At 32.3% G+C, this 20,620-nt stretch overlaps 1 protein-coding gene across 9 annotated transcripts in view; it reads right to left on the bottom strand.

Moving 5' to 3' along the window:
- The window catches only part of pasilla (RNA-binding protein Nova-1-like protein passilla), a 49,130-nt gene extending 29,872 nt beyond the window's left edge, over window positions 1–19,258 (bottom strand). For 3 of the 9 annotated variants that reach the window (XM_013315119.1, XM_013315117.1, XM_013315121.1), the window contains exons 1-2: window positions 18,876–19,257; window positions 18,386–18,466 (exon numbers count right to left, since the gene is read on the bottom strand). In XM_013315119.1, coding sequence (XP_013170573.1) covers window positions 18,386–18,466; window positions 18,876–18,993 — 199 coding nt within the window. In that variant the 5' untranslated portion in view covers window positions 18,994–19,257. Of the gene's footprint in view, window positions 1–18,385; window positions 18,467–18,875 lie in introns of all 9 variants that reach the window. The other 6 variants (XM_013315116.1, XM_013315115.1, XM_013315120.1 and 3 more) reach the window with 3 other exon arrangements.
- Between the last annotated feature and the right edge of the window lie 1,362 nt (window positions 19,259–20,620).

Genomic DNA, 20,620 nt, shown 5'->3' on the forward strand with positions numbered 1-20,620 from the left:
ATACGATAATGGTTATAAGGATCAATTTAGAAAATAAAGAATGTAGATAAGTAAATAAAATATCACCAGGTCGAATAGTTTCGTTTGATCAACCTATTTATGTTGTTTATGAGTAAGGTTTGAGTGTGTTTGTGGTTTGGGATAAAAAAAAGAAACATTTTGATACCGAAATTAATAATAACACTTTGGCTTAACTTCTAGTAATTCTTGGTGTTTAAAACTTTTTCATTTAGTTACAATTGTTAACAAAATATTTATTTTTGATAACGTTAGGGTAATAAGTAAAAATAGTAACAATTTTATACCATACCACACATTTTGTTGTGTACGCGGTGAACCACATAGTTAAATATTGTGCTTTTCATGCGCACATAGGGTTGTCAGATCAATACCAAAAGCTATCGAGTAAAATATCTCGAAACATATACGCTTGGAAAAAATAATTATATCGATATCGATATTTAAAATCTGGCAACCCTACCCACGACGTATTTATGATGTAAATTGAAGAGCAATTTTGAATAGTTTATTTCGAGAATGAATTTGTGTCAGTATTCACAGCAGTTTTATATGATTCTATGAACATTGGCCAATATATATCGCAAATTTATCCGTGAAATCAAATCGAAATACGACCTTTATATTTTATTACATCAAAACGAGAACAAAACGGCATCATTTATTGCGTTTATTTATTGCCATGCATTCATTATTAATTAGAAGTAGCTACATCTACACATGGATGCTGAAGATTATATCAAAGATAGAATAGTTCTGATGATGTTATCTAGTATTTTTTCGAATTTATACTTAAACGTGCTTGTTTTAATCGTGATGTTAAATGAACGACTAATATAGAAAAGAGTATTGGCTAAAATAATATGAACTTGACATAAAATACTTCGATTGCGAATTGATTGATCTTAAAGTCCATCAATACAAGAGACCATTAAATAAGAAAATAAGTACTAATATATCAAAATCTATTGAACCAATAATTATATGAAAAGATATAACAAAGATGGACGTGTAATAAAAGAAATCGACTAACAATCACCAAAATACACACAGAAATCTCTCGATTACAATACGAAACATCCAATAAACTGGAGAAAAGTAGCATCCTCAACACTGAAATACGATAAGACGTTTAAAGAAGTAACATCGTGTTTATTAACAAGAAAGAATAGTCCACTACTTTCTTCAATATTACAAGACGTAAACAACGATATAACGATACACTGACACTAAGAAAGGTGGGGTAACAAATTACTGCGACACAGGGATTCGTAAAAACCTTCAAATAAACGAAAATATACTCTAATGTAAGGAGATAAATCATTTTTTCGCTTCTCTGGTAATTCATTATGCATACGGTAAAGAAGTATACCAATACAGTATCCTTAAGTTCAAAAAACAAAAGATTAGATTTAACCTAACTCCATTTTTTTTTTTTTTGTGACTGAGTAGTCACTGTTTGCCTTGAGGAGGCATTTACAGCTTCACCGGACTTGAGGTGGCAGAGCGCAGATGGCGCTTAGCCTGAACCTCGCTAACTCCATTCATCAACTGTGCCACTTTTATACATAAAATAGATCGTCAGTTACAAATTAAACGGTTGTTCATTGAAACTAGTGCCAAGTTAAATGTGGTAACATTCATTCTAAATATAAATCCACGCAGAGCTTTCTTATACATGTTTATATTTCTTTCCTCGCTTTGTTATTTAAAAATAATTTATTGCAAAAATGTTATGTGACTTTTTAATATTTTTTCAACTTTGCTCACCAAGAAAACGAAAATATGCAAACTAAAACAAAACAAGAAGTCTTTGGTAGACTTCATGTTTTGTTTTAGTTAGCAAAATACTAAAAAGAAGCTACACTTGAATCACATAAAGGAACAGCAAAGTTAGCGTCATAAAGAGACATCGTATACAAAGTAAATATCGATTGGACACAAAAGAAACTAGAGTACCGTCCAATGTGCTACAATTGAGTGGCAGTGTGTCAGCTCAGCGCCTGACAACCGCGTCCCATTTGACCCCAATACAAACTAGAGATGTTCGATAATATATCGATATAACACGATTATCGATAAATTACCCGAGACTTTATCACAGTCGAATTAAAAAAACAGTATCCTACACGTTATTTCAAATTATTATTTATCTGTTCTAAATTTCATCTAGATCCGTGGTAGGAAAAACATCCAGACTAGTGGCCAGTTTTGGCTTCTCACTATAAGTTTTTTTTAATTTACAACAATAATTACTATGTTAATCAGAAACAATATAGCATTCTAAAGATTATATAATTATGGTTGGTCTAATAGTTTTTGGGTTTAATATTATAACAAGATTTATGCATAAGCCACGATTTTAATTTATATTTAAACGAGGGAAAGAAATATGTGTTGCACGTTGTTAATAACATGTAATTAATTAATATGGCAACATTAATTTCATTTCACGACATGTTGAGTAATGGTAGACTATTTCCAGAAAACGAATAATCTGAAATCACATACCAATACTAATGTAATAAAGAGAAAAGATTTGTTTATACTCAATTGTCTCCAAAACTATACAATCGATTTGAAAAATTCTTTCACTGTTGGGAAGCTAAACTATCCGTGGGTTTTATAGGCTATATTTTTTTTCAAATAGTCAAGCGTTTTTTTTTAGTTCGGCCAGGACGAGTTTCAAGCAACTGATATAAGATACAAAAATGAACGTCTGTGCATTATGACTCTACATTTATCGAAACTCGCTCGCTAATTTTCGTAAATTTCAAAAATTCTTCGAAAAAATACTTTTCAGTACATAACTGTACAGCAATGACTACCCTAATTTTATCATATCCCATATTTTTAACACAATTTTCAGAAAACAACGCAAAAAGCGAACTATCGTAATATCTATCATATATGAAATTTTCTGTTGCTGTGTTTAATTAGTCATTGGATTACAATTAAATTATTGACTGCTAATTATAAATAAAAATAATATATTTATTTAAAAATATGTATACCTATTGTAGCTGTAGATTAAGGATAACAGTCGCCGGTTCAAAACTATTTTTTTGTTACTCAAGATTAATTACTGTTAATGTAACTTAAAATAAAATGTATAAAAATTTGTAAAACTAATTATCTTCAGCAATAAAGGCTTTATTAATATTATTATTATACCTATTGTACGTTGAAATCTCATGACTATACATTTAGGTAACTACACGCACCTAGCGATAACAACATACGTGATTTAGTTAATCGGAAGCCGGCGGACGGTATTGATTATCGCCAATTTGCTCGTATAGCAAACCTTCACAGTTCACAGCATTTTAAATTAGCCGAATATTGTAGCGATTTGAAATAACTGCAAGATTCCATCTTACTATATCACGCTCCAATTTAACATAGATATACATGGCCTGGAAGAACACAGGCTACTAATTATGTGGACGGATGGACGTTTGTTTGAAGGTATATCCAGAATGACTGAATGGATCTCGCTGAAATTTGGCTTAGATGTAGAACATGGTCTGGAAGAACACATACTACTAATTAAGTTTTTTTTAATTCCGCGCGGACGCAGTTTAGGGCGACTGCCTGAAGTTAAATATCTATTCAAAATCGAGTTTGTTTAGTCTCTATGTTTTTTTTACTAATAAGCTCACGACACACGATCATAGTATCAAAAGCTAGCTTTTTTAATTTATTTTTACCATTTACATGGTAACATTGGTCGTTGTTACACGAAGTATTAGTCATATTTAGCGATTTTCCATTCCTCATTAAATAATAACATTGTGACAGCCAATACATCCTCATAAAGATTTATGGCACGTCTTCCAAAGCGTTTCTAATCAATAAAATTGCCGAGTAAAATGACTGCCGTGTGCGACTATGGAAAATTACATCATTATAGATTCTCCTCTACCTCTGGTAAAGAGCAAAATCTTGTACAAAGTGAGCAGTTCGCATACCAAGGAGTAAACAGTCCTAAGGAGTTTCGAACAAACCTCTAAAGAGGAAAAAATATTCGTTATACATTCTCGGATGCTACCAGCTTTAATCAATCATTTGGATTTAATTTTAAATGTAATAAACATGTTATCATAACTCATCATTAACTCATTGTTTTTAGGGTTCCGTACCTCGAAAGAAAAAAAAATGAAACCCTTATAGGATCACTTTGTTCTCAGTCCGTCTGTCTGTCAAGACCTTTTTTTATTTTTATTTTAACTCCGCATAGACGAAGTCGCAGGCAAAGATAGTACAAAATATAATTTAAGGCAAGCAATTTAGATATAACAATTAACAAAAGCAATCTCTTTGTTACTCCCGTTGCGTAAAAAAGTTTTATAATTAAAACACAATGATAATTGTCACGCTATTTTCATTTCTCTCTCACGGCAACACTGATAGTCACGAGTTAATTGGAGTTGCCAGCTTACAGTTTAATCAAAGCAGAAAACGAGACGATCTGCATTCGCATAGACAATGAATCACTTTTGTACCGTAGGGGAGAAAAACTCCGCACAAAGCAGTTCTTATTAAATATTAATAAAGAAAAAACAACAGTAAATTCTATGTTATTTTACAAGGAAAATAACGTTTTTATACTTCGCAAAGTGATAAAAATATTTATTGCGATGTTATAGTGGGCGCCTAACATTTTTTTTATCGATATTTCCAATGTTGAAGTTTGCCGTTTTCACTTTTTATTTGAAGTGTTAGCTCAGTGCTGGCATAGTTAGTGTTTACTTTCACTGTTTATTCAGTAAATGTTACTTTTCAGCTTCCATTTCCATACTGTTGTATAGTAAAAAAAACTTTTAGACATTATTAATTATTATTAAGAGAATAATAGCGGCGAGTGGAAGTAATAAATGTATTACGTTTGTAAGAGAGAGATGGATAAAATTCGTTTTTTTTTAGTTTTTTTTCTACATATGAATTTATACAAAAAGTACGTTAAATAAGAATGATTTTTATCACACGTGTATACATAATTATAACGAAAATTAAATTTTGTACACAAAAGAAATGCTTAAATAATTTACCGTAGAATTTCCAATAACATCTGCTAGGAATGTCATATCGTTCCCATATATCAAACACGAAACGTTACGAATCATGTAACTCACGAAAAACAATTTCACTGGCGTTTATAAAAAGAAATATTTCGCAACGCATTAAAATAAGGTTAATTGGTTACTACGTCAATGTTTTTTATAAGCTGAATTTCCTTAGGATAACCAAACTTCGACACTAAAACGGATTAAAGATGTAAAATATAATAACTTTGTCATATTTTAGTAAAACTTATCGCAAGATCAAAACGTTACTGTATTGACCTATCAATTTATAGAACTCAATTTTTTTTATACGATGAAAAGATCTGACTTACATTCCTTTAACCTTTAAGCGTCAATAGCCTAATGGTTAAGGGTACCGATTTCCGATCACGAGGTCGGAGATTCGAATTCTCGCCATTCGATTATTGTCGTAAACCATATCCTAGCACAAGCATAGAGCTTAGTTGGAATGGTAAATATTAGTAAATTTACAAAAAAATCTGCTAATATTTTATATAAAAAATAAAAAAATCCTGGTTGAAAAAAAGTGCAAAATGATTCCATTATTACGTGTTAAATTTTATATATTTAAAGTTAAACTTTCAGAATTTTCCGGGTAGAACATCACTAGAGCATTGTAAGTAAAATGAAAGTGACTTTTAATATTCAACCCTTTGTTAGGAAATGTCCTAGTAAGTGCAGGGGTCATGGTTACCGGCCTATTCAGTGAGAGACGTCGACAGCTGTCAACACAAGCCCCGACCGCCTCTTTCCGAACGCTTTGATAACATTTTCATCGCTCTCGCTTTCCTTGCAATATCACAAATATTTAAAATATTAATTCATTTAATTTCAAATGGAGATTGTATATTTTAATGTAGGTTGCGAGATTATTTCAAGTTGATACCGTGAAAGAAAATTCAGGTTACGTTTTACCAAAGTTTCTAGGTTAAATATTGTACGAGTAAAAATTTGAAGTGGAAAATTATTACTAGAATTGTTCCGACTATGTAAAGCATCGTCTTACTGGTAAAATAATTTAAAAAGGCAATGTAATGAGAATCGACAAACACGCGTATGTATATGTATGAAATTGGAGGAGGTGAGAGACGTGTGCCAGGACTGCCCAAATCGACAGTTCGTAATCACTGCTTCATCCTCTGGGTTAAAAGCGAGACTTGTGTTGTTGTCTTCCCTTATACCCTCTATCATGGGGGAGTTTATGTTTGTGTTCAAAGACAACAACTTTTTTTTTGTAATTTGCGGTCGGTTAAGTCATTACGTACAATGAGACTGGTACTCATATAAACAAGTTTGGAAGAAAATCCATCACTGTGCCGGTGTACTGACGCGACGTTTATGTCCCCTCACTAATCATTCTGACACTTGACTTTGTAACGAAAGCGCGCCACTCGCGCTAAGGGATTCTAGTTAGTAGTTACTAATGTCTAAAACTATAAAATAGTGTCCATCAACATATATTAGAAAGATAATCTAAACACATTTCAAAGTTAACATTAAGACATTACACAACTTGTAAACAACGTTTATAATCTGTACGTGTACGTTGGAGCGAACTGACCTAGTGAAAACCTGTTCGTACGACCGTCGCATCTCGTTCTAACGAACCGGAAACATTGTCGAGGAGATCCACAGCTCAGCGAAACATGACCAAATTAGAAGCGGGAAATCCATTCGATAAGGTGAAGAGATACTTGTTCTATTACAAAGATACGTGATTCTATTGGAGTATAGCTAATTAGGTCGATGTTGAACATAGGAGGGGTTACATAGAGATGTTTTATGTGGCAAAGTGTCACTTTCTTTTGACTTTGCTTTTATTATTTTTTGTTGGTCTGAGTCTTGAGTGAACTGCGCAAATTAACTTATCTTCTGTTCAAGAATATTATGTATATTATTGCACCAGTTGAAATTTAAAATATCTAACTAAGGAAAATAATCTTATTAAGATTAAAAATGCGAATGTTTAGATGGATGGATGTTTGTAGATATCTCCAGAACGGCTGAACAGATCCCGATGAAATTTGGTATACAAATAGAACAATCTTGAAGAACACATAGGCTACTGACAATGTTTTTTTTAATTCGCGCGGGCGGAGTCGCGGGGACCGCTAGTTGTAAATAGTTACGCAAGTCAGGTACAAGCGCTAATTTGTTTTAAAATTATGCAATATAACGTTTGAGTGGCTTCGAACGTTATACGGATATTGCTATTTTTAATTAAATACCACATTAGCAAATCTACATGACCTTGATGACCAGTCGGATGACGAACTGAACACTAAAGAGCTTACAAAAACTTCAGACAGGTCAATAAATTACTGTAGGGTTATCGAACGGTCTAAAAAAAACTCGTGGCGAGAGTGACTATTTAGACCGTTCGCGATTAGAGACACGCTTCAAATATTCAGGAATCTTAACGACAAATATATTTTACTAAAATTGCGAATAATAATAACGATATATAATAAATATATATTTAGTTAAAATACATAAATTATCTACAATAATATAATCATTTAACCAAAAAGGTCGTATGATTACTAAAATAAGAACAAAGAAAAAAATATACTTATCACAATTATAAACGATAATAAAAGAATTCGTGCATAACACGAACGACCTGACATTACGTAGCACATCTAATCAGCGAAACGACTTTGTTTAAAGTCGAACGAGAATTTATCAAAGAAACAAAAAACGGGAACATCCTCAGAATTGTACAGTGAGTGTCACTGGCGGTGTTGCACTTACAAAGCAATAATAGTTTAAACTTTTTGTATGCCTCAAAAGGATAAATCCCAAAAAAAAACTGTATGAATAGGTTTTTTTTACAATAGAAGTGTACAGTACAGGTAACCGATAGCAATTTATTATTTGATCTAAACATATCACCGACAATATACATGACTGTACGCCAGAGTATACAAGTCAGAGATAATATGGCAGGTCTCCAATGCAGACGATATTTTACGTAAGTATCCACTGCAGGATCCGGCACGAGAACTGCAGATATACTGCAGCGATGAGGTAACGGGTACAATCGGATAACGGAAAATTAACCACGTATATAAAATCCAATATTTTTAAAACGACACAAAGAGGTCTATTATATGACATTAATAACATATAAATGTTAAAAACAATAATTTGTGATAACAGATTTTAATGTGACAATTTTCTTCGAGGTCGCGTAACATCTGTCGTCCGCAAATCCGTTCGTGCGGAATTAAAAAACTTAATAACCTATGTGTTCTTCTAGACTATGTTCTACATCTGTACCAAATTTCATCAAGATCAGTGGAGCCGGTCCTGAGATAGCTTCTAACAAACATCCATCCATCTAAACTTTCGCATTTATAATATTAGTAACAAGTAAGATTTCTGATAACATTTGGATTTCCTACAATCGTATATAAAATATGAGCTATTCATATTTACCTAATAAAATAAACTAATTTAAATGAGTTTACTTAGAAAGAACAACTTCCAAGTACATGAACTAAACTTTAGTTAAATATACATCCAATTATCATATGGGTAACCCAGGTACCACTGCCAACTGTAGCCGCTGAGCAAACAAAAGTTATATGGGTTCTGTCCGACCCTCGTTACAAGGGTGCGGGTTTCATCTCTAATAAAATTTACATAGCGCTATTACGTAAGTTCATATTTTTCTAAATGTTTAATCACATTTGTTAACTTTAAGTTGTTTAATTTGCGAAAAATTTTTAGTAACATTTCCAATGATCTATTTCATTTTGACTCCAAATGATTTTGAATCCAAGTTGATGACAAACGTTGATTCACTTTTATTAAAACTTCCAAATCAAAGTAAAATATTTAACTTCTACAAAACTCATTTAAATTAATAAACAAATATTTAACTTAATAACATTATAAAAGCGAATGTTTAGATGGATGGATATTGGTAAGAAGGTACGCGCTGAAATTTGGCAAAGATCTATAACATAGCTTGGAAGAACACATAGACTACTAATTAAGTTATTTTAATCCTGTGCGTACCAACTCGCCGGCTACAGATTCTTAAAAAAATAACTTCAAATATATATAACCGTAGTCGTATGATGGATTATTGATAAGACGTACGAGGGCAAATTGTAAGGTATAATATCAAGTTATCTAACCTCGTAAATCACCCCTATCAAGATGGCAATACAGCAAATGTATCCGTAGCACATTTCACAGCGCCGTCGCGTTAGATTGAAAACGTAATCGTTGCCAGAAGCAAATATCGAAGCAAAACTGACAACGATTTTAGACTAACTTAAATAATTTCTAAATTTTGTATAACATACATTTATTTTTCTTAATCAAGATCATTTTATAAAAAATGTATGGAAATTTTAAAGAGAAATAGTTTATAGTCAATGTACGTATGATTGTATGGAGGGTTTTTTGTTAGACCGCTCCAGAACCGTTATACGGATCACGGGAAAATTTGGCATAGATGTAGAACATAACAGACATAACATACCATAATATAGGCTACTAATTTATTTCTTACTATCGCGTGCGACAGCTATTTATTAAAATATGTCTTTCTGTGATCATGTAGAATCTCTCGAGCATGTAAACTGATAAAAATTGCAAAAGCTTCACCTTGACTTTATCATTTACAAATGATTATTAATAGATATTGTAATCATCGTATGGCAATCGAAATTAAAAAATATAAGGTTATCTATTTTTAACAAGTTGAGCGCCACGTCAGCCATCGGTGGCTGACACTAGATTTTCTGTTTAGGTCGCGTCAAACATCGGTGGCTGACAGCGGGTTACATGAGAACTATAAAATTTTACACTATTTTGTGTTAAAAATGTAAACTATTTTGTACTGCGATCAGAAACACCTACCCTTTAATACCAGTACGTATATTCGGCGTTCGTGGCCTGAACGGGATTGTCTTAGAAATACGCGTGGCGCTCAACGTGTTAATATATTAACACGACAAACTTATAAGCAGGTCAGATTAACTTATTTACTTTTTAAATTGAATCCCAAGAAAACTAAACATAACAGGTAATAAATGTGACTAATCTCTAACACGTTTGTGACCTAGAAAGATCTCTTTAAATCCCTATCTTGTATATGAAATTCTCGTGTCACAATGTTAATCACCATACTAGTCCGAAAGGGACGGATAAATAAGACTTGAGTCTAAAGTCTGTGTTTAATATCAAAAAAGGGCGTTCACAAGTCCGCATTGTTCCGGGTAATCTCCAAAACGGCTTGGACAATATTGACGGGAAGGTAGCTAATATAAAAGCGAGCATATACTTTTTTTATATATATTTTTAGGCTACTTTTTAATTTTTCTGCGCTAATGAAGTCGTAGACGACCGTTACTATTATAAGACGCCAATTAAGTTATTTATAACTGAGGAAAATATTCTAGAACGATCAAAACAAAAGCGAGCGATAATATTTTTAACCGACTTCAAAAAGGAGGTCATCAATTCGATTTTATTTTTTATTACAAGTTTTCGGTATTAGAATCGTACAGTCATAAACAATAAAAAAAATAGAATCCTGTTATCGTAACAAAAACAATGGCGATGCGAATTTATTAAATCGTCGTACAGCAGCGGAGTTACACGGATTGCATAACAAAAAGCGTGCTCGTCGCGTCGGGGCAATAAAAATCGAAAGTATGCTAGTGCTTAGACCACAGCTGTACGAGCAAAGCATACTAATTAAATATACCGAAGCAGGATCCACAACGACTTTATTTGACGTAGATTAGACAAACCTGCTTACATATTTAATACCGACTTTCACTTTTGTCTTTTAAAATTCGTTTTTAAAAATATATACAGTTTTTTTTTAATTCAAATAATAGTTTTAATTACATAAAGTATTGCTTGTTTCTTTTTTTTTGTTGGCTTATAGAATATATTTTAATAAAGCTAAGGAGTTTGCGCGCGCTTTTATCTTAAAGAAAAGTTGATAACAACAGGAATTAAAAAAAAAAACAGTGTATATATAATACGAAACTGGGTGTACAGTAAGTATAGAATAATTTTATACATAACTAGCTGTCGACCGTGACACCGTCCGCGCCAAAGAAAACTTAATTAGCCTCTGTCTTCTTCCAGGCTATGTTCTAAATCTATGCCATATATCAGCAAGATCTATGCAGCCATTCTGGAGATAACTTCTAACAATCATACATCCAAACATTCGCATTTATCTTATATATAAAATTCTCGTGTCACAATTTTCGTTCCCATACTCCTCCGAAACGGCTTGACCGATTCTCATGAAATTTTGTGAGCATATTGAGTAGGTCTGAGAATCGGCCAACATCTATTTTCAATCCCACGCGGACGGAGTCGCGGGCGACAGCTTGTAATATTACTAAAAACATATTCATCAATTATTATTCATCAGACGAAGCAGTATCGTTCAAGTATCGTAACAATTTTATTGCTAATGCACATTGTATAATTTTATACCCAATTTGTGTACATAGGAAATTAGATCTTAATATGTAACGGTTTCAGATCAAATTACTTTACAGTTTCAGAATAAATATAACATTTAGACGTACAACAGGAAATAGTCTTATCAAGTTATGCTGTACTTCGTAGTTTTATACTTTGACTTTTTTAAATATTAAATTGCATATTACATTACTAGTTGTTAATAAAAACATCAATAAATCCTACTGACTACACTAGTCTTTCCCAAAGTGCGCGATAACGCCCCCTAGTGGGCGCTGCAGGTCTCAAGTTGCGGGTTATAGTAAAAGTTTCGTTTAGAATTCTCCGTTTATATACATATATATGTCACAATAATTAATTTAATTTGAAGTTATAGTAGTTTTTAAATATATGAAAATATGGGAGCGCTAAAAAACAATTTATTCTCAAAGTGGGCAGTAGACAAAATAAATTTGGGAACCACTGCTCTACATTCACAATCTGCGGAAGAATACTAATGGATTGATTCCTCCAGCATCAAGATCAGTTCACAATGGAATAATAGGAATATATAAAAATCCAGAACGTTACTCAATCTTACTAATATTATAAATGCAAATGTTTAGGTGACTGGTTTGTTAGAAAGTATCACCAAAACCACTGCATGGATCTCGCTGAAATTTCATACATGTAGACATCTTGAAGATCACAATTACTTTTTTTTTAATTCCGCGCGAACTGTACCGCGGGCAACAAATAGTTGAGTATTTTTTTTGTTAAAGTATTAGCAGATTTTTATGAATTTACTAATATTTCTTTCTACCATTCCAACTAAACTCTAGGCTTGTGCTGGGATATGGTTTACGACAATAGTCCAATGGCGGGATTCGAACTCTCGACCACGTGATCGGAAATCTGTACCCTTAACCATTAGGCTATTGGCGCTTAAAAAAAAATATTTCCATATTAGCGATATAAACAAAACATTCTAGAATCATAAATATTTGTATATAAAAGGGGAAAATATTCGTTATATGTTTTAGGTATGTTTATAATGATTTGACTGAGGTAAGCGATAATGGCGATATAGCGTGGGCTGTCCAAGGACAACTTGTTTACCGCTCATAATGTAAGGATACACCTTCCCACTTGTCATATAACAATGAATTAGATAAATACATACGTCGGCGGTGTATTCCGAATTTAGACGGCTAAATTGTGCATGTCGTCAGATTTGTACCTACCGACCCAAACCCGAGTTTAGTGCAGATTGCTTGACGACATACATTTTAAATTTGAAAGCATTAAATATAATTTGTTAATATACCATTTTAATGATATTTTAAATGTAATTATGTTAATGGGGAAATAATTATTTCCAAATTGAATTATTTTTAAATTGTTTCTTATAAGTACAAATACTATTAACTATTGTTATATTTTACTAAATAATTCTCGATTAATATTTACAATTAATATAATAATTTTACTGCACACACTATTATGCTATCGAAATTTTTACACATGTCATCCACCACAGTATTAGAAATCTGACTAATAATATAAATGCGAATGTTTAGATGGATGTTTGTTAGAAGCTATCTCCAGTACTGAACGGATCTTGATGAAATTTGGCACAGATGAAAAACATAGTCTGGAGATATTTTTAAGATTTTTTTAATTCCGCACAGACGGATTCGTGGGCGACAACTAGTAAGAGATACATTTAACTGTGTTTTTGTTTGTAATCCACAGATTAATGAATATTATAGGAAGATTATTAGGACTATAAATTAAAATAAAACATAACTAACAAGGAACGACACTACATTTACATTGCAATATTAAGATAAGACTTTGATAATCGTAAATTGTTTTATAATATGGTGATAAGGCACCGGCAGGTGATAACGTTATCAGCACGTAACCTGTCACAAACCAACACAAGAAAGTCTTGATAACGATTTACATTTGATATCACTGCTACTTTACTAATATACTAGTTATGATTCCAAAAAAATTAAACATAGTTTTTATTAAACTGAAAATAAGTTAAATGCCTAACCTTTAGTTATATTAAAAAGGTTATAATAAAGTCATAGAAAAAGCTTTTAAAGCTTTATGATCTCCCCGAGGACAGACATCCACTTTTACAGTTTTATTACAAAAAAGATATGCAAAAAACTAAATTTATCTTTTTATTACTAGTTGTCGCTATTCAGTTCGTGCGGCATCAAAAATTAATAACTATCCTATGTATTCTTCCAGACTATGTTCTATATATATGCCAAATTTCAGCGTGATCCGTTCACAAGTTCAAACAAACATACATCCATCCAAACATTCGCATTTATAATATTAGTAAGATTACTTTACATAGTGACGGTTAAAGTTCCAAGTAATAGCGGACTTTAATTTTAATACGTATTCAAAATTCTGAATTCCGCTAAAAAAAAAAAATACATAAAAGTTCTTGTACTATACAGTAACATAGTTTAAAAATCGTTTTCTTATCAATCTAATGATAATGATTGACCGTAATTGATAAATAATTGACTTTAATTTCCAACTCAAAAATACTTGTACTACAACAATCATTACGATTATCTAACCTTTGTTTCCGAGACTCTAAAACTCAATATAAAATATATCGTCATCTCTATCATTATCTTAAAATTTATCCAACGGGAAATTTGGTCTCAAAAACCTACGTTAATTCCATAATTCAACACTAGTAAAATACATAAAAAAAAAACAAACAAAAAAAACATAACACTAGGTACACTGCGTACATTCATGGCCTAGTTTTGAGCGCGCATTTCATCAGCAAATCAAAGCTCTTTGAATGCGAGTCAAAGCGTAGTCAGTAAAAAAAAATACTTTGAAAAAGACAACATTAAAGGCTTAATTGAACCATATCTAATATTATAAATACGAATGTTTGGATGGTTGTTTGTTAAAAGGTATGCAAAACGGCTCAAGAGATCTCGATGAATTTTGACAGATGTAAAACATAGTCTTGGAAGAACACATAGACTACTAAGTTTTTTTTTAATTCCGTGGTGACGGAGTTGCGGATACCAGTCAGTACCTTAATTCAACAATAAGGAAATTAATTGCTATCAAATATATCTTAAAACTAGTCGATTTATCTATCACCTTAAATTAAGGAAACTCGTTTATCGTAATTTAAGATAAGCCTACGATACCCATGGGCGTTGTAGGGGACGAAGCAATAATAATAAAAAAAAACCTTAATTTATTAATCCGTTTCGGGTTAATTGGATAAAACGGACAACGGAAGTCAATACATTTCTGTACAAAAAACATAATATTGTCTTTTCATTTATTCTCTTTAAAAAAAACAGAATGTTTTCTAGGACACGGCAATGGAAATGGCACGGTAAATCGATTTTATTTTACATTTTACAAAAGAAAATCTGTATATATAAAAGAAAGTCGTGTTAGTTACACTATTTATAACTCAAGAACGGCTTTACCGATATGGCTGAAAATACCTCCTCAGGTAGCTTAGGAGACGGACATAGGATACTATTTTTTAATTTTTTTTCGAATTTATGCCTTGAATATTATAAATGCGAATGTTCAGATGGATGTGATGTGGACGGATGGATGGGTGGGCTACACTAATTAAGTTTTTTTTATATATCCACGTGGACGGAGTCGCGGGCGACAGTTTGTTTATAATGAAAATTACAATTATGTGTAATAATTATGAACAGAATAAGGTATAGCGTACATATAAATATATTAATGGAATAGAAATCAAATCGTATATGCGTAATTTTACATTCGAATAGTCGAGCAAACTCTGATTACATTTGCAATAAATTGCCTAATTGGCATCAGTTATAATATTGTCTCCCCCTCCCCCGCACCTAACCTGCGCAAAATGATCCAATGATTCATGAATTACAACACAAAGTGAGATTGTTCATTTTCCAACCCTCTGGGGTTGTCTCCCCATCTCCGACGGGGGTCGGAAGGCACAAAGGCGGCTCGGGGCTTTGATCACGAAGCGGCATCGACACATATTTTTTTCCTATCTTTTATGATTTCAGAACATTGTTTGGAAACCGAAACGATACACAATATACAGAAATTTATTGAAAGAAAATAAATGTTTTTTAGAGTTTCATTTAAAATTGTTAGGTGTAATAAATTTATATTATTTTAATACTAGATTTAGCCCGCGACACCGTACAATTGAAACTTTATAAAAACTATATAAATAGCCTATATATTCTTCTCGATTATGTTCTACATCTATGTAAAATTTTATCGAGATCCGTTGAGCCGTTCTGGAGATACTTTCTACTAAACATCCATCCATCCATTTAAAAGCTCGCAATTATAATATTAGTAAGATTGTTACTGTATCCCTTGTACTGTTAGTGTATTCAAGATGAACCCTAAGTTACAGCTTTAAGATTTAAACATGTTGTTCTAGTTAGCCGCATTGCGTACTAGACGCGATCTAGACCACTGCAGCATTTGATGTAACCACACCATTATAACTACAGTCACATTTGAACAACTATTCGCGATTTTATTCCCAAGAGGAATGTTTTCTATCCAGTTCTCTTAATAACTTTTGATTTAGAACATGTCTAAGTTAACGTACTATTCATTGAAGATAGAAATTACTGTATTTTATTTTAGCTTATTTATTGGTTATTTAAAGGATTTTGTATTTATAAAATTTACTACAGACAAGTCGGCAATGAACGTGAACTATAGTAACCCAAAATAGGTTCCAAGTGCAACCCGAAACCACAAAGTATGCATTATTTACTAAATTTAATATTAAATATTTCTTTTTGTGAGAAAGGGGCACACGTCTACACGACATCCGTACTACTAGATCTGCATTGCCGACTTTTCAGATACAGATACGCTTGTTTCTTAAACAACCCAAAATCGGAATAGTTTGGAACTACCGCTAAGACTAGACCATATCACGTAGGAATATAACTATTTATTTCGTGTTAATTTTTGTACACATTTTTGTTTAGTTAATCATTCCCTTGACATTTAGCTGGAGGCTCGCTTTAGGCAGTATGACCACACATTGGTTACGTCATATCGCGTGCACGGATGTGAACACATTTTTACACCACTGAAACAAATCTGCCGCACCTAACCCCTAATAATCTTAAGTGTATATTTAGTATAACAAATTTACACTTAGCGAATGCTAAGTAACCATTAAATAACTGAATGTTAGAGGAAGTAATATTTTCGAGCACGCTAATGATTTCGTATTATTTTTTTCTTTAAATTAAAATATCGATATTTCGTAAATTGTTAAACATACCTAAATTCAATAGGTGTTTAAAATAGGGCTGTGCTTTAAGTTCATATTCCTACTTAAGTTAAAGTTGTGCCAACAATTTTATTGCAATAGGGATGTCACTTTAGAAATTATTTAAATTTGAATATTTCAAACTACAAAATTATTTATTTATCTAGTAACATTGTAACTCTTTTTCTTCTTTTTTGTAGTAGTAAATCCTGCCAAAATATGAACAGACTAATCTAAAATTTCCTTTGTGTCAATTTAATGTTTTAAATTGCTGTGTGTTTCCATTGACATACAAAAAATATTACAATCTCTTTATTCTTTTTAGAAAATGAGAGATTTTAAGATAAATTTTAGCAGTGGTAACACACAGCTAAATAATTTATTGTCAGTATATTTTGAGTTATTTCCTGACGCATAACATAGCAATTACAACTCAGAAACATCTGAATATTTGCTTTAATCTTTATAGCTATCTTTGATTTAATCATGGATATGTTATAACCTTATATAACCAACCTTTTTCAATATCAATAAAGCCTTTAATATTTGATATCTATTTTATTTCTCCGTCAACACATATAATAAGTATTTTAAAGCGATTAATGCTGTTAAAATTTTTAATATATCAAACATTTAACATATCTATGTATCATATGTACAAATAGTACATTTCACATTATATTGAAATCTAAAACATGCTTATATATAATCAATATCTAACCAAATGTAAAGATCTCATACTGTATACAGATCATTGTACAAAATAAACACACAAACTAGACCTCACAATTCAACTAACCACTTCTGACAACCTTGGAATTATTCACAAACAAGACAATCCACTACCTACTTTATTCCTTACACTATAAAGTTTTAAATCCAACGCATCTCTAACAAATAGAATCTCCAATGACCTTGCATGTCATCACCTGAATCGTAATGTTGAATACAAGCTATTACAACTCTAACATTTACTATATTTTCCTATTGTAATGAATGAAATGGTGCCACTCTATATACCTAATTACTGTGTACATTAATAAATCATAGAGGAGAATGCAAATAATGTTAATTTATCGATTTGTTAGTTTAGATGACTTTCAAATAAATAAAGCAAATTAAAGCAATCAGATGTGAAATAAAAATTTCAAGAAGAGTAAATTTGCCAGTAAACCAAATGATGAACGAAGTCTGTACATTAAAGTGATGATCACACCAACGATGCAACGACTAAGCCATGAGTGGGTCGGTGTGAGACTAGATACCGAGGCTCACGACATCGAGGCGAGGTTTGCTGTGCTATGGAGTTTACATGACGGAATGCACCGCCTACGCCGCATGTTCACACTCCGCGGAGGTCCGTATGCAGAGAGTCTGGACTAGGGGAGTCGTGAACAGCAGCGCAGGCGGCGCGTGAGCTCTGCGCGCGTGAGCCATGCGCCGTGCGCGCCACCAACAACCACAAAGCCGATGAGGAGCAAAACGAATGTACAGGCTGACGACTCACCGAAATGAGACGTTATATTGCCATGGCCGTTGGCCAGTGGCAAGGCCGTCACCAAGTCTTGAACTAAAAAACAACGTCCACCTTTAAACATTGCATATAATATAACAACTATAATTACTTAATCTAACAATCCTAATAATACCCGCCGCTTGATAAAACGGTACAGAAACTTTATTAAGTTTGCCTAACGTAACATTAGAAATTATCAATTCTTAGCGGTACGAATTACATCGAGGTAAAACATTATTTTAATTATATTCGATATTTCTTATCATTCTATTTCACTTTTCATACAATTTGACAACTTATTCCAGTCGTTATGGCTTTATTATCACTTAAATAGGTCAAAGTGATAACAGCGCTACGCTCTGATAAGAATCTTATTGGAACTTAGCTATACCAGGGTCGACTACACTATGTCAATGTTAATTCTGCTTGCCAAATACGCAATGAAATAAATATCTTACGATATCAATGACTAACTACTTACCCGAGCTAAAATGTGACCTTTTGATGTCTCCATTTTCAGAATCTCCATCTAGTGGTCGTTTTCTGGAGTCCGTAATTTCCGGACTAGGGCAAGTATCCATTCCCGTGTCAGCGGCCATGTTGAATTTCAGGGCAAAACTGTAAACTTCTCTAGCATAATTCCCATTACGTAATTGCTTCAGAATGCGTATACGGATGCGGCACTATGCATTACTCAAACATATTCAGATACACTTAACACTTAAACAACTAAAACGTTGAGGTTTGAAGTTTGAATAATCTAATACTAAAATATAAGGAGAGAAGTGACACTATATTTATTACGTCTAAATGTTATGTGAACGTTTGTCGATACTGCTCTGCGGCTGTTGTGTATGGCGCATAGCCAACGTGAAATTATTTGCAAATGCGGTCGCTTATGTTGGCAGCACTGTCTTTTGACAGCTCCCAGCTGATTACTATAGTGATGTGAAACCACCTGATTTTATGGTATTTTATATTTAAGTATTATTATTACACTGTGTAAATAATTTTATCAGTGGATTAGCAACAACATCTGTTGCACCAATTAGCCGGATCAGGCGTAAAGTGGTAGCAATTCCGCGTTTCGTTGGAAAGGGTGCGTTCCTGATGCCTAATTTTAGTCCCCTTTCCCTTCGCATTCTTTTCTTATAAGAAAAAAGATGGGAAAGGGAAAAAGATTTGACAGAGGTGGAGAGTCAAGTAAAAAAGGATATATCCCCTTCCTATGCGCCTTCCACCATCGATTATAGGTAGGCATCGAATATGTTATTGCAGTCGATGGGCAGCGTATTCGTTATTCTACGTATTCAGGTTGTGGATTGGTCGTTTGCCACCTTATGATAAAAAAAAATTACGTATTGTTACGAAATGAAAAGTTTTCAATGTAAAAATATTATATTCCTTAGCGCATCACTATTGATACAATACTGAAGGTCATTTGACAGCTACCGCAATCACTCGCAACTAATTTCACTCTGTACGCGTTTTTTATTTTCCGTTTTAAAAATAGGCGGTCTTTTTATACTTTTCTTATTATAACATGATAACATATTCGTATACACTTTAAACGGACGTAAAAGAATTATATTAATTATACTTATTTAAATGTTTTGGAAAATGACATTAGAATACTTACTAAATAATCTGCATTGATGTAAACTGGCAAAAGTAATTTTTATCATTAACCTAATTATACATTTTGTAAGTGTATTAGTTGGCTTTAGCTCAACATTTGAATAGAAACTGTGTTGTAAGATTACATCTAAAATCTAGGTCAAGGTACAAAACTTTTTCTAAATGCTTTTTGTAAAAAAGTGAAAGGTTATTAATCTTTGCTGTCGCGTTAATAACATTTTATTAAAATGAAGATCCAAAAATATAATTATAAGATTCTTGCAAGTGAGTAAGGAATACAATAATTTTTTTGTAAAGTTGTACGCATTTTGCTTTAAAAATTAAATTTAATAAATCCTTCATACTCTTTGTTAAGGATCGGATTGTGATAACTCCATATACAGGAAAAATAAGTAAACAATTATTCTTATAAAACTAATCTTTAATATATTGCAATTAATTGGGTACAAAATTTATTGTATATTAGAGATTGGTTAGCAAAAAACAGTCGGGACAAATCTTTATTTAAAATAATATAAACACAGATTTACATCTACATATAATAATGCAAGCGACATCAAATATTTACAATTGCAGTAGTAAATTATA

The sequence above is a fragment of the Papilio xuthus genome, unplaced genomic scaffold (assembly GCF_000836235.2).
Source record: "Papilio xuthus unplaced genomic scaffold, Pxut_1.1 DF826961.1, whole genome shotgun sequence".
In the NCBI taxonomy this organism is placed as follows: Eukaryota; Metazoa; Arthropoda; class Insecta; order Lepidoptera; family Papilionidae; genus Papilio; species Papilio xuthus.